At 41.9% G+C, this 14165-nt stretch overlaps 1 protein-coding gene across 1 annotated transcript in view; it reads left to right on the top strand.

Moving 5' to 3' along the window:
* The window catches only part of GLG1 (golgi glycoprotein 1), a 79782-nt gene extending 65617 nt beyond the window's left edge, over positions 1-14165 (top strand). Inside the window, exons 11-26 of the mRNA XM_075765493.1 lie at positions 51-204; positions 1852-1989; positions 2828-2914; positions 3820-3882; positions 4441-4554; positions 4982-5070; positions 5938-6055; positions 7053-7145; positions 7713-7850; positions 8863-8986; positions 9342-9484; positions 9722-9823; positions 10515-10622; positions 11259-11379; positions 13287-13393; positions 13875-14165. Coding sequence (XP_075621608.1) covers positions 51-204; positions 1852-1989; positions 2828-2914; positions 3820-3882; positions 4441-4554; positions 4982-5070; positions 5938-6055; positions 7053-7145; positions 7713-7850; positions 8863-8986; positions 9342-9484; positions 9722-9823; positions 10515-10622; positions 11259-11379; positions 13287-13393; positions 13875-14042 — 1867 coding nt within the window. The 3' untranslated portion in view covers positions 14043-14165. The remainder of the gene's footprint in view (positions 1-50; positions 205-1851; positions 1990-2827; positions 2915-3819; positions 3883-4440; positions 4555-4981; positions 5071-5937; positions 6056-7052; positions 7146-7712; positions 7851-8862; positions 8987-9341; positions 9485-9721; positions 9824-10514; positions 10623-11258; positions 11380-13286; positions 13394-13874) is intronic.

The raw sequence follows: 14165 nt of genomic DNA, 5'->3' as shown, positions 1-14165 counted from the left end.
AAATGTTGAAGATTTGCATAAAGTGTTAGTGATAACTTTTCTGTTTGTAGATTGGATACGGTCCTTTACCGCAAGTGTCAGGGAGATGCCTCCCGTCTCTGCCATACCCATGGCTGGAACGAGACTAGTGAGCTGATGCCTCCAGGGGCTGTTTTCTCCTGCTTGTACAGGCATGCGTACCGCACAGAGGAGCAAGGAAGGAGGGTAAGTGCTAAAGTGCAACTCAGTGCTCTTTGCTCTGTGATAGAAGGGTCGCATGTACGTTTGGAAGTTGGACACGCCATGCTAAAACTGCAAGAACTTGCAAAAGCTACTTAAAAGCGTTTACCGAAGGTGGTATTTGCACTACTTCAGATGCCTAACTCCTCCAGTGCACCTGGACGGTCTGTGGTGGTGTTCTGGTAAGGCAAAATAGCCACATCAGGATGTGACAGCTGCCCGCAGGGGGAACTGCGTGCTGACAACGATATCTGCTTAGACATAGTGCAAATGCTCCCCCTCATCTTTCCAGAGAGGAATGTGATTCCTTGTAGATAGCTAGCATAGCTGCAAAATTGGGTTTATTCAGACAGGAGTTCCAAGCCCAGCTTTCCTAGGCTGTTTCTAATTAAGTTTTGATTTGAGTACAACTTCAGACTATACTCCCATTAAATTCTTTTATTCATATAAAGTATTCTTTGAGGCATATTGGTAAATGTGCTTATGCTGTCTTTAAAGAAGACAGTAGGGATCTGACTTGCTGCCCTGCAATCTGGAGATCCACCATAATCACATTTGTTTGGTTCAGAGCTACTCTTCTCAAGTTTGCTGCCCTCTCGTGCCTTTATCAAGGCACTCTCTTGAAGGTGGCTGGGTACTCGGTTCCATTTCTTTTGGTACTGTAGTGTATGCAGTCCCTAGGAGTTGGTGGGTTGACACAATGGCCTGGCTTAAAAATTCATTTCTACAGCTTTTGATTTAAAAGGTCTTTTGTGGCAGAGGTCAAGTATTGATTGAAAGCATCTCTCTTTTAGGAATAATTTTTTAAATGCAGTTTCTTAGTCTGCTGAGTTGAGACTTTTTAATTCCATTTTATATTACTGCTGACCAAAGAAATCAATAGCCACCCTGCAAATAATCTATCAGAGAGAGAAAAGGCTTTTAAATGTATTTTTTTTTATTTTATTTTATTTTTTGTGGAAAGTAGGCTAAGGGAGCAGCTGTCACTTTGAAATGCAGCATTGGAAAGCAAACTCATCAGACGTTAGATCTGTACTTTTTCCCAGTGCTGTCCACAAAATGCTAGGTAACTTCCAGCAGTTCGGAGTTTTAAATGTATGAAGTTTTAAGCTTTGACCGGTGCATTTTGGGTCTGACAAGCACCATACCAATATCCCTTGATTTTCTACAATTTGTTCTTCCTCAGTCTTGCAAATGTTGGCTCTGATGTGCTGCAGTGGGGATTGCTGAGAAGAAATTCCAGCTGGCCTGTATTGCCTCATTCTGGGCTTCCCTTTTGGCATTGAGGGCATGAGCTATTTTGACTTTCTTCTCCATACGCAGTCTGTAGCTTTGAATGAAGCTGCTGGTGCAGCAGATAATCTAGGGACCTGCTTTGACATCTCCTTTCAAAAGCAAAGTGAAGGTTTATGAATATAAAATTTATGTTAGTGAAATGAAAGGAGCTTCCATCCAAGCTAGATGACAGAGCTCCAAACTCTTCTGGAGCCTGGATTGCAGGACTTGTCCTGCACGTTCCAGGATTGCCAATGGCATTCGTGGTCACTCTCAGTACCTTACCTGACAACATCTTATTTGCATTGTATGGATTTAGAGACCCCATACGCTAAGTGCTCTTTCTTCTCTTTGCAGCTATCGCGAGAGTGCAGAGCAGAGGTCCAGAGAATCCTCCACCAGCGTGCCATGGATGTGAAGCTGGACCCAGCCCTCCAGGACAAGTGCATGATTGACTTAGGGAAGTGGTGCAGTGAAAAAACGGAGACAGGGCAGGTACTGTGCACAGTAATGCTGCTACTTTGTTTGCGAAGCTGGAGGGGTAGGAAGGGCAGAAGGGGGATGAAGAGGCATTTTTTTGTTAGCTGTCTCTTTATAGCTGAGAATGTATTAAAAATGGGTGCGGTTTGAAACATAATCTGCACTAGACTGAGAGACGGAGGTGATACGAAGAAGCTTTACGCCTGCTGCATGGCTTTAGTAGGTTCAGATGTGTAGTGGAATGAGAAGAGGGAAAGGGATAGTTAACAAGAAGGACTTTAATGAAGCAACCTCACCCCACCCTGACTGTTGTTTGTAATATTCTATTACAAGCTTGACATTTCCCACATAAACTTTTTCCTATTTCCATTTGGCAAATACTGACACGCTTCCTGTGTTTATACAGCACTGAACTAACATCTGCTGTTACTTAACAAAGTTTCAACAAATACTTTCATGTTAAATTGCTGTGCTCTAGCAGAGCTGTAGGGGAGGAGCCATTCAACAGCCCATGCAGTAGAGCATACACCATTGTCTTTTTGAAGTGCCCATTGTAGGCTGTAGTTTGGGTAATCAGCCTCTCCTTAAGGTTGTGCGAAGGGCAAACTAAATGTGATATTCTAGAGGTGAAAGCACATCGTGCAGCTTTTGAGAACAAGCAGTTACGTCCTAGACCAACATTCTCAATCACTACTACGTATATATCTTCTGGGATATGCCAGTAGAGGAGCGGGATTGAGCGAGACTTAGGACTTTACAAGGAGGAGGGCAGTTTCACATGTGTTACAATATTTCAAGCCCAAATTTCTGAATTGGGTTCTTGGATCACACACTAAAATGCCTGACTTTGTAGGAGCTGGAATGCCTTCAGGACCATCTTGATGACTTGGTGTCTGATTGCAGAGACATAGTGGGAAACCTCACTGAGCTGGAGTCTGAGGTGAGTGGTTTTCAGCCTGGGATAAAGGGAATAGTTGAGCGTGTCTAACTAAGCCTGTCACGTTGATAGTGATGAAACAAAGCGAGGTTAGAGTAGCTGCAGAAATGCACCTCTGGTATCAGGCAGAGACCATCCTTTTTACCCTGTACAATGGAAGTTTTTGGTGGAGAGAGTCCTTGACGAAGAAAAATGAACAACAGTTCAGGATTTCAGGCTGGTGATGACGTTTCTCCTGCTTAAAATTGGTTGTGGTGCTGAAGCTAAGATTTGTTGCACAGATAACCCAGTTACCTTTAGTACAAGTCAAGATATGTCATGGGACTTCATTTTTTGGTCTTACTTGCAAGTAGTTTTGAGTACCATATTGCAACTTCTCTCCCTCTGTCCCAAAAATTTTGCAAGGAATAACTGCCAGGTGCATCATTTGAAGTTTTCAGTGAGGCCAGCAGCTTTACTTATTTTACGAAGCTGTATATTTGACTGTCTTGCCCCAAACTGTTCCTGTATCTCTTAAAATTTACATTATGCCCTAGGGAAGGCTTCCTTCCAGTGGTTACAAAATGGTTTGCTCAGAACTGTCATTAATCTTTTAACTCCTGTCTAGGTGTAAGGTGATTTCTAGTGCTGTAGCATCCAGTTTGCAAAAGTTTGGCTGAAATATCCAAGCAAGGAGTTTGTGTGGAGACCATACTCTTCCCTTTAGCTGGAAGGCTTGTCTTGCATTTGTCGCATTGCTGGCAAGAGCAAACCCTAGGATTTCCAGAACTTGAAGGGCAAAGCTATCTGGATTGCATCTTTCAAAACCCTGTGAATTGGGTTGAGTTTAAACTTATCACAGTTATTTTTCAGAGCCTTTTTTTCTTGTCCGTTCACTATGAAAATGAAATATCGCATGCTTTTTGCAGGACATTCAAATTGAAGCTTTGCTGATGAGGGCGTGTGAGCCCATTATCCAGACGTTCTGCCATGTGAGTACTCTGTAATAACCACTCTGAAACAAGAATTCTTAGTTCCATCTAGTACTTCTGCTGTTGTCAGAGCCCAGGCACAAAAGCTAGGGATTTGAAGATGAAAATTGCCCTGTAATTGGCAAAATTGCTCTTTACAGTGGCTTAAAAACTCAACTTTTTTCCTTCCCCCTTGCCCACAAGCAGTGTGTCTAGCCGCTCCACTCTGTGCAGCTGCTCAGCATTGCTGAAATAACTTCTTACATTGCTCTAGGATTGAGTAGTTAAATAGCAATGAAGGCAGCAGCTAGCTTTAGTACTTAATGTAGGCACTAAGTCTCTGCAGCATGTTCTCCTGAGTCTGAAGTGTACACATGCCTGAGATGACTCTTTTCAGAACTGTATCTGTAAATATTTGTGTGATGCAACTCTTTGGGTGGTCAGTTAATGGTGAGTGTAAGCTCTCACAGAGTGTGGCACTGTAAGTTCCATTATTTCCTGGTCACAGAGTGCTACAGCAGCATAAAAATCCTGTCTTGTAAGAGTAGTTAATTTTTAAGCCTTTTATCTCTTCTTCAGGAGGTTGCAGATAACCAGATTGATTCTGGGGACCTGATGGAGTGTCTAATACAGAACAAACACCAGAAGGAAATGAATGAGAAATGTGCAATCGGAGTTACTCATTTCCAGCTGGTAAGCACCACTTTTTTCCACTGTCGATGGAAGCCTGTTCTGTTCATTGAGAGTGTTGACAGGAATTAGCTAATTATAAAACCCCTCCTTCTTTGAGATTGGTTTCCCACTGTATTTAAAGTGTTCTTGTGAATTTGGGCAATTGTACTTGCATGCCTGGTCACAAATAGTTGTTTCTGGAGATGATTTCTTTTCTGGCCCTCCTTCCTTCCTGGTGTATGGTAGATAAGGGTCCCAGCTTCTTCAGCAGTGCAGCACCCCCCACTGCTTCCCCATTAATATAGTTGTGGACAAAAGCATTTGCTGATTGTATGATTCGACAAGTATTGTTTTGGGCAGTACTTCTCTTTTTTCTTTTTTTTTTTTTTTCCCTTTCCCTTCAGGCGACCAAAGTTGTTTTGTGTTTTTCCTCATTTCTCTCTTACAGGTTCAAATGAAGGATTTTAGGTTCTCATACAAGTTTAAAATGGCTTGCAAGGAGGATGTGCTGAAACTTTGCCCCAACATCAAAAAAAAGTACGTAGCACCTGACCAAACAGCAATCCGATCCTGTAACTTTACATATTTTTATGATATTTCACAATAGGACAGCAAACGCTGGACTTCCTTTAAAGGCTGATTCTTTTGTGTGTGTTCCCTTAGTGACTGCGTTCTGCAGATGCCTAAGGTAGAGGCATTGCTTGCCTCTTGAAAATTACTTCTGCTTTCCTCTTGCATACAAACCTGTCCTCTTTATTTTTCTTGCTCTGAAAATAGGTGGTGATTAAAATTAGTGGACTGCATGTCCCAGGATGTTTTATATCCTTGGTAGATTTATTGTCTTCCAAGATGCAGGCTACTGTTGTTCCAGTTGCTGATCTGGGAAGGGAAAATACCCCACTTGTTACAGCTGGTTTATTCATTTCAGTAGCAGGGGTTTTTTTAACGGCCTACTGCAATGATGTAAGGCTAAATTACACACAATGTCAATCCTGTTCGTGGATAGCCAGACTATTTGCATTTTATGATATAAAAGCCCTTCCTGTAGTGCCAAAAGGTTGCTTGCAGTGCCATGTAGGTATTCCACCTTCATCTGTTTCTGAGATTCAGTAAAGCTTTTCTAAAGTGCTCGCATGACTTCAGAGCAGAGGTATTGCTGGGCCGGGCTATGGTGGGATTTTGAGTATCTTCCTGTCTGCTGATCTAGACTCCAAATAGATATCATCAGATTTAGGCTTTAATTGTGATCCAGTTACTCTACGTAGAGCTGTTCCCAGACTAGAAGTAAGCACAGATGCACGAGGACTTTATGTTGTGTTTGGATTCTCAGATGCAGTGATCCGACTTCAATCTTGGCTGGTCTAAGTGAAGGGTATGAGTAAAAAGCTGTTTTCTTTTCTGCAGGGTGGATGTGGTGATCTGTCTGAGCACAACTGTGCGCAATGATACTTTGCAGGATGCTAAGGAGCACAGGGTCTCTCTGAAGTGCCGCAAACAGCTGCGTGTTGAGGAGCTAGAGATGGTAAACATGCATGAAGCTCTTTATTCTGCCCGCTCTTCTAGCGAGGTCCTTCAATTAAAGCTTCCTGGTTTGTCCACCGTGGAAGAAAAAGGAAGCTCGCTTGTAAGATAGATCTAACTTATTTTTTCCACTCTCTTGCAACACGAGACTCATTTGCCCTTCACGGTGAAAGTAATGATTGTCTATTTTAATGCCTTAAATATAGTCTCAAGAAGGCTAAGGCAAGCTAAATGGTCACTGGAATTTCAGCTAGAGTGATTATGTTTAGTGTTAGATAGCAACGTGCTACACATGCTGATGTCCTTAAAGTCCTCTAGGAGAGAATAAAAGCTTCATTTTACAGACTGAGGAAACAAGCACAGATGAAGCAACTCAACTCCAGCTGCTCCAAGTTGCTCAGTGGATAAATAGGAGTAGTATTTGTTCTGGTAGGCCAGGCTGCCTCTCAGATTCCTGCTGCAGTGTTCGCAGCAATGAACTCTTAAAGTCTTTGTCCAGTAATACTGCTTGAGTGTTAAAGCTTCACCTGAAGTAGGCCCGTATCAGAAAAGGCACCACTCCTGCCTTTGTATGGAAGAATTCAAATGCTGGGCATCACTAAAACCAGGACACTTCATTCACATCCTCCAGATCACCAATCGTTGAGTGGCTATTAATATATCCTTTGGCTTTCACATGAAAAGATTTTAGTTGTCTTGGACATTGGTGTTGATGCCCTTTTAGAAGGAGTAGTGGAAGCACCTTGCCAGCTCTAAAATTCAGTGTAAACCCTTTCTTCAGCATAAACTGCCAGCTGATCCACAGCGTGGATTTGCAAAGTTGATTTCCCACTAACAACTACTTCTCGTGCCCGAGACCCCTAAATTGAAAGAAACCGACCTGCCTGTTGTGAGAGTTGTTTGCTTTTTGTGAGTCGAGGGCTCTAGTTAGTAGACTAACAAAGTAAAGTAGTCTTTAGAGTCCTACTTAAAAGTTGATATTGTAATTTATCCTGCAGACCGAGGATATAAGGCTTGAACCAGAACTGTATGAGGCTTGTAAAAGCGACATCAAGAATTACTGCCAAAACGTGCCCTATGGCAATGCCCAGGTAATGGATTTTATTAATAATTTACAATTTCATTTGTACTTTCATTTCAGAAGACTCTTGAAGAACAATTTTGCCCTTTTGAGTGCAGCTTTAGATTTTCATTTTGATATCACTGAAATCTTTTGGGAGTATTTTGGAATGGTTTTTTTTTTGGGGGTTTTTTTTTTTTTCCCCACTGCTTCACGAGCATTAATACCAAGTGAATGCAATGCTGTGAGCACTTCATTCTTCAGTTAATGCTAGGTTTAAGCTATTAGCAGCTGTTTACTGCAAATGTTGCTAAAGTTTTCTTAGGCATAATGTCTGCAAGATGAGGTTTGGTGTTTTGGAGTAAGTCTAGGCGACCCTCTTCATTTCATTAAATCTTTGTGAGAAAACATGAGCTTAAAGCAAGTCCTGGAAATAAGTATCACTAATGACTTTTGATAAAATCTAGGCATTGGAAACTTTAGTGCACAAATCAGGTGAAGATAGCCATTAGGGGAACACATAGGTGTATGTTTTGAGCAGCAAATGACAGAATCATCTCAACAATTTGTCTGTCATGGTTGTAATACTGTGTTGTAGATCATTGAATGCCTGAAAGAAGTTAAGAAGCAGTTGAGTACCCGGTGCCACCAGAAGGTGTTTAAACTGCAGGAGACAGAGATGATGGATCCAGAGCTGGACTACACGCTCATGAGAGTCTGCAAGCAGATGATCAAGGTAATGGAAATGTGCTCATTTAAGAGGTGAGGTAGGGATATAAGAGGCTCTGTTGGTTTGAGCTTCCCATAAAGGCTTGTTACAAGACTGCTGTGTTTCAGAATTATACAAAACTTAAAAATTAGAAATGCTGGCTTAAAGTAGTACCATGTGGAAAGCAGCAGTGAACGTTAATAAACGCTTTTGCACAGTAGCCAGAATTGCAAGCCCTGAAACACTAATATGTGTGGTGTGTATGCAGTACCTTGACTCCGTATTGTGGCTGAAGCAGAACATCTTGAGAACGTATTGCTCTCCAGTACAGACTCATGCTTTAAAAAACCCAAAAATAATAATAAAAAACCCCCACCCCACCCTGTAATCTCAACAAAATGGTGAGGATTAGAAGATGCAACAGCCTTATTTTACACCCACAGGATTAGTTTCTAACAAAAGAAATAGGTCTGAATTTTGGGTAAGCTGGTTCACTGTTGACTATCTAATTCAGAGCGGGAATGGGCAAATTAGTATCAGTGAGCTCTTCTCTGCTTCTCATTCCGTATGGTCTTACTTTGTCCTGGGTGTTACTAATGAAGCCTTTGCCCGTCGCTTTATCCAGCCAGCATTTATGCGGTATGCATATAGACTTAAAAGATTCTCTTTTTAGTTTCTAAAATAAAGGGGAGTGGAAGTAGTTGGGTATGAGATCTAATTTGGTGGGTATTTCTTGCAAAGTGTGCTGTAACTTAAGAATAGAAAATAAAAGCAAATTGCTTTGCTGCTGCTGACAGAAACTGGTGCCTAGAAGCCAGTCGAGACTTTACGGCTTAGTGCTCAGTCCATAAGCAGAGATATTCATGCCCATAGTCAATTTAGGGAATAGCACTGTTCTTTTTAATAGGAGATGTGTCTGTATACCTCTGGGTTGGGCAGGTGGTTATTCTCTTCTGTGAGTGTAGTTGTTTGGGGGTTTTTTTCCAAGTGCTCAGTGATGAAACTTGTTTTTTTGGGGTTGGGTTTTTTTTTTTGGTAGCGGTTTTGTCCAGAGGCAGACTCAAAAAACATGTTGCAGTGTTTGAAACAAAACAAGAACAGTGAAGTGATGGATCCTAAATGCAAGCAAATGATTACCAAGCGCCAGATTACACAGAACACAGGTATCCTCTTCTGGAAAAAAACCCTTAACTTGCCTGCCTGAGCTGCTGAGTGATCTGCATGGCTGGAAGTATATTCGCTTTGTTTTATTCTCCTTCCTTGATTGTCTGTGCACACGTTGACTTTATTCGGTCAAGTTCTTGAGGGTCAGCATGCATTATTGGATCTGCTTTATTCCTGAAGCTCTTAACTCACAAGTTAAAATTCTGTTTTGAAAAAATACTGGTTTTCCCCAAAATTAAATTCATTGGTGGTACATCATCCAGGAAATTTTTATCAAATCTATTTTGGAGTGTTATGTTCTGTAATCGGAAGAGATATGTACTCTAATGAAATTCTGTCATCTTTCCCGGTTAGATTACCGGTTAAATCCAGTGCTCAGGAAGGCATGCAAAGCAGACATACCGAAATTCTGCCAAAATATCCTGAATAGGGCCAAGGATGATACAGAGTTGGAAGGACAAGTCATCTCATGCCTGAAGCTGAAATACGCAGACCAGGTGGGTAGAGCTGGTGCGTGCGAACAAGACACTGTGCAGGGTTGTGCTGAGCGATGGACGTTAAATAACAAATCAAACTTGGGCTTGCGGCGTGTTCGATGTACGTAACAGGCTGTACATAAATGAGTTTTTACGCTCCTGTACAAGTGTTACAGAATACACAGGTTAAAATGCAAGGTGATTGATTTATGAAAATAAAGGTCATTGAGTGGGTTAATGACTTTCTCCGCTTAATAGCGTCTCTCTCCAGACTGCGAGGACCAAATTCGAGTGATAATCCAGGAATCGGCTCTTGATTATCGGCTGGATCCCCAACTTCAGATGCACTGCTCTGAAGAGGTAGGAGAAGTAGCTCAGCAGCTACTTTTTCACGATGAAAACTCCCTTCGCAAAACAGATTTTGTTTCTTAAAATGTGAACTATCCTGATAATTAAAATGAACAAAATCCTTCTTTGAACTGCTTCTAGCTAGTCAGGTTCTCTCCTTGTAATTTCTGTCTAGTGTGCAAGAATTGCAGTTTCCTGTGCAGTGCTAATATAAAGTTAATTTTTTTCATCTGGGATCTCATCAGTATGTGTGACTATGGAAAAATACTTTCCTCTTGTTAAAAAAAAAAAAAAATTAAAAACCAAACCAAAACAAAAAACCCAAACCTTTGCTAGTTCTCTGTCTTGTCACCCTTATCTGGAATACATTCAGATTTTGAGCTTTCACTTTTTTGATAGCCGAATCAGCCATGTCTCAAATATTGCTTATTTCATATCTTAATATCACTTCAATGTTGTTTTCCTCCCTGCTTTCCTCTCAGTACGGCAATATTGACTTCTTGCTGTTGGGTCTCAAAGGGTATGCATATTGCATGAGCCAGGCTGCGTTTGGCTCTGGGGATTCTGGGGTGCGGGGTAAAGTATCTCATCTTGTGTTCTCTGGCTGCACCCTGTGATGAACTAATGTACTGAGATATAAATGTGCTAAAAGCCAGAATAATTGTTGTGAGCTACTTATGTTAAAATACCTTTTTCAAAATAGATTTCCAGCTTGTGTGCGGAAGAAGCAGCAGCTCAGGAGCAGACTGGGCAGGTGGAAGAATGTCTGAAAGTGAATCTGCTGAAAATAAAAACTGAAATGTGCAAGAAGGTAAAGGAAATAAATTGAATGTGCTCTAAAAGGCATCCTGTCCCTGCAGAAACCGGTCGTTTTTCCAGATCACAGCCCAGGCCATGCTCTAGCTAGTATGAAGCCAGAGCTCTGCAAATTTCCTTACACGTCTCAGTTCTGGCCTGCAGCGATTCAATTCAATTTCAATTTGCCAGTGAAAATTGTGCTGACTGCCTCCTTTGCGATTCCAGGCTTCAATCCTTTCTTGATTATGGTTGCCAAAGTTTCTCGTTACTAATCTGTTTTCTGTTACTGTCTCCGTTGCAGGCTTCCTGAGTGCTGGCTATGGCCGAGGCACCGGCTATGATCAAGGGCTGTATGAGTTGCCTTGGGGCTCCAGCACCTTATTTCAGTTCTAACTGAAGTAACCCTGGCATATTGACTTTGTATTTTAGATTAATATGGGTATTTTAATGACTGTAACTATGATAACCCTTAAACCAGGACATTTAATCCAGCCTAAACCAGCATTCATAGCCTCATCCAGGGACAGTGGTGTTTTTTCTCATGATCCTGGATTTAAAAGATGATGCCCCTTTCAGAAACATTGAACAGCATGAGGTTTGTTCTCTCTCCTTGTTTTGAGATGTACTTGTAATTCCCCCCCCTCCTCAGGAAGTGCTCAACATGCTGAAAGAAAGCAAAGCAGATATATTTGTTGATCCAGTGCTCCACACAGCCTGTGCCCTGGACATCAAACACCACTGTGCTGCCATTCCACCAGGAAGAGGACGCCGTAAGTGCTCGTGCTTTACTCGTATAACCTCTCAGTCCTGAGGGCCTTAATGCTAGTAAGAGAACCCAGCTTGTCTTAAGTACCAGATCTTTCCACCAGCCCTTTGTGGGTAACGAAGGGGAATAGCTGCAGAGGTGGTAGGTACCACTAGAAGATGGCTGTCAAGAAGCCCTTCCTTGTGTCCAAGGTGGGACCAGTTCTTCAATCCTGATATAATATCCTTGCAGCCTTATCTGCAAATTTAATGAGTATATTTCCTAGTCCGTCATTCATATGATTACTGACAAGAGTGTGTGATGCCAGATCCATAACCCTTCTGTAAAATCCCTCCTCGGCTAAATGCTGTTGAAAACAGGCTCTTAATACACATGGACTGAAATATATGGACTGACATTTCAGTGAGGTTTATCTCCCACTCTGTATCGGCTTCACACAGGATACAGCTCCTGAGCTGACTTATGATGGTGTTATATCAGACTGCATCAAAAGCTTCCTGGGAAGTAAGCTGCTGCTTTTACAGAAGCAAATCAGTTTGGTTTCACAAGGTTCATTCTTAGCTAATCCCCTTGGTCCTTTTTCTTGGTTGGTCTTTGTCCATGGTTGGCTTCTTTGTTTCAGTATTTTTGACAGACAAAATTAAACTGAAGTCCTTTGATCCTCTTTTTTCTTCTCTGTTTAAATATACCCGGGGTTTCTTTTCCAATATTACAGAGGGTAGATGATACTACATTTTCTAAGTCCAAATAGCTGCTAAAGGCTTTGAGACTTCCATCAGCTGTTCCAGGTCCCCTAAGACCAATTTCATCAGGTTCAGACCACTTGAAACATCATTTATTTAAGTGTTTCCTAACACATTCTTTTCCTGTTTGAGGTCAAGCTCTTGCACTTTGCTGCTGCGGTCACGTTAGCTAGCTGGATAGTACGTATGGCTGCTTAAGGAAAGCTAGTGGGAGGGGGGAAAGTTCTGAACTTTCCCATCTTTCTGAGTTTATCTGGCGTTAAAAATAGCAGCCAAGTATTTTCCTGGTAGTTACCTTTCATGCTGGTTACTGAATGCCTTTCTGAAATTCTGGATATCCTTGATTTATTCCTGTTTTGTCATAATTCTTTTGATGTGTGCTCTGACACGTTTGCACTGAGGGTATGCAGAGTCTGTAGCTCAGAGAGGGATCTGCCTGTGAGCGTTTGAACTGACGATTGTGTTTAGAAAGTCTGGAGTTAGTTTAAAGTTTGCAGCCTGTTTGCTATGAACAAAATAACTCTTGGTTGCAAAGCAGAAAGCATCCAGTTAGGGATTGTTCAAGTAAGGCGGTATAAGTATAAAATACAAAATTTTATGTCAGTGTCTCATATGAGCATATAAAAGAGCTTATGAATTAGCTGAGGCGCACTGTAGGCACCCAGAACACTGTGATCCCATTTCCTTTGCACAGGACTGTGTGAAAACTCAGGAAGTTACACATCTCAAAAACATTTTGTTGATCCAAAGAAACTCCTAACAAGCCTAAGGAGATACACTGTGTTTTTTCCTGAGCTGAATTTGATCTCCGCTCTCTCTAAAGGGTGGTGTCACGGAATTTAGAGTACAGCTCACTGAAGGTGCAAGCTTGTAAGACTTTATAAAATCACATGAATTACACCTTGGATACATGCTGTAATTTCTTGTTAGAAGTCAGAATTCCTTGTGCCTCAAAATGCAAGATTAATCATGAATCCTAGAGAAATAGCTAGCTTCAAGGGTACAACAGGGCTTCACATGCAGTCTGTCAGGCTGGCTAGTCTGTTTAGAAAGCTCTGCAACCGTCCGCCTTTAGTAGAACTGAAGTGTCCCTTTCCAGCAGCCTTTCCGTAGCATGTTGTTAAAGCTGCTGTTTCTATTTTGTAACACCATCTTCTGCACATTACAGAAATGTCGTGCTTAATGGAAGCTCTGGAAGATAAGCGTGTGAGGTTGCAGCCCGAATGCAAGAAACGCCTTAATGATCGGATTGAAATGTGGAGCTATGCTGCAAAGGTGAATATGTAAAGGGTTTCAGTAAACTGCTTCCTTTTTTTTTTTTTTTTTTTTTGCATTGGATCTTCCTGTTGCAAGCTATTTATGAAAAACTTCAACTGCAGTGAAACTCTCGTTTACCGTTTTGAGTTTGGTCCAGAAAACCTGAGATCGAGTCTCTCTATTTTGAACTTGTATGTCTTATTCTCCGAGTGTCTGGGATGCATCCTCAACGGTGCAGAATTAAATAGTCTTTTGTGCACGCAGGGCTTGCACCTCTAGAGAAGGTCTGGGGCAATGAAGCAGGGTCAGCAGAGCTGCTGTTATAACGCTGTTGCCTGAGAAGTTCTTCCTTCAGATGATTCACTGCAGGCTTGCTTGTTTGTGGTTCGGGCCAAGCCTGACTATGACAGCAGTACGAGAGACTAAACCTGATAAATGCCGAGGCTGAGGGTCGCGTGGAAAGCGCAGCTTGGCTCATTTATTCCCTTATCACCTCTAGGTTGCCCCAGCGGAAGGCTTTTCTGACCTTGCCATGCAAGTTATGACCTCTCCGTCCAAGAATTACATACTGTCTGTGATCACGGTCGGCATCTGTGTACTCTTCCTCATCGGCCTGATGTGTGGACGCATCACCAAGCGGGTGACAAGAGAGCTCAAGGACAGGTAGAGCCTGGATTGCCTGCTGAAGAAATGCCTGCCTAGTGCCCAGTTTTGTACAGCCCTCCTCTGTATAGTCTACCCACGCCCTCTTGTGAGAGGAGAATAAAAAAAAAAAAAAAAATTAGAACAG

Source organism: Balearica regulorum, chromosome 13 (genome assembly GCF_011004875.1).
Source record: "Balearica regulorum gibbericeps isolate bBalReg1 chromosome 13, bBalReg1.pri, whole genome shotgun sequence".
NCBI lineage: Eukaryota > Metazoa > Chordata > Aves > Gruiformes > Gruidae > Balearica > Balearica regulorum.
This window is presented reverse-complemented; position numbering and strand designations above follow the sequence as displayed.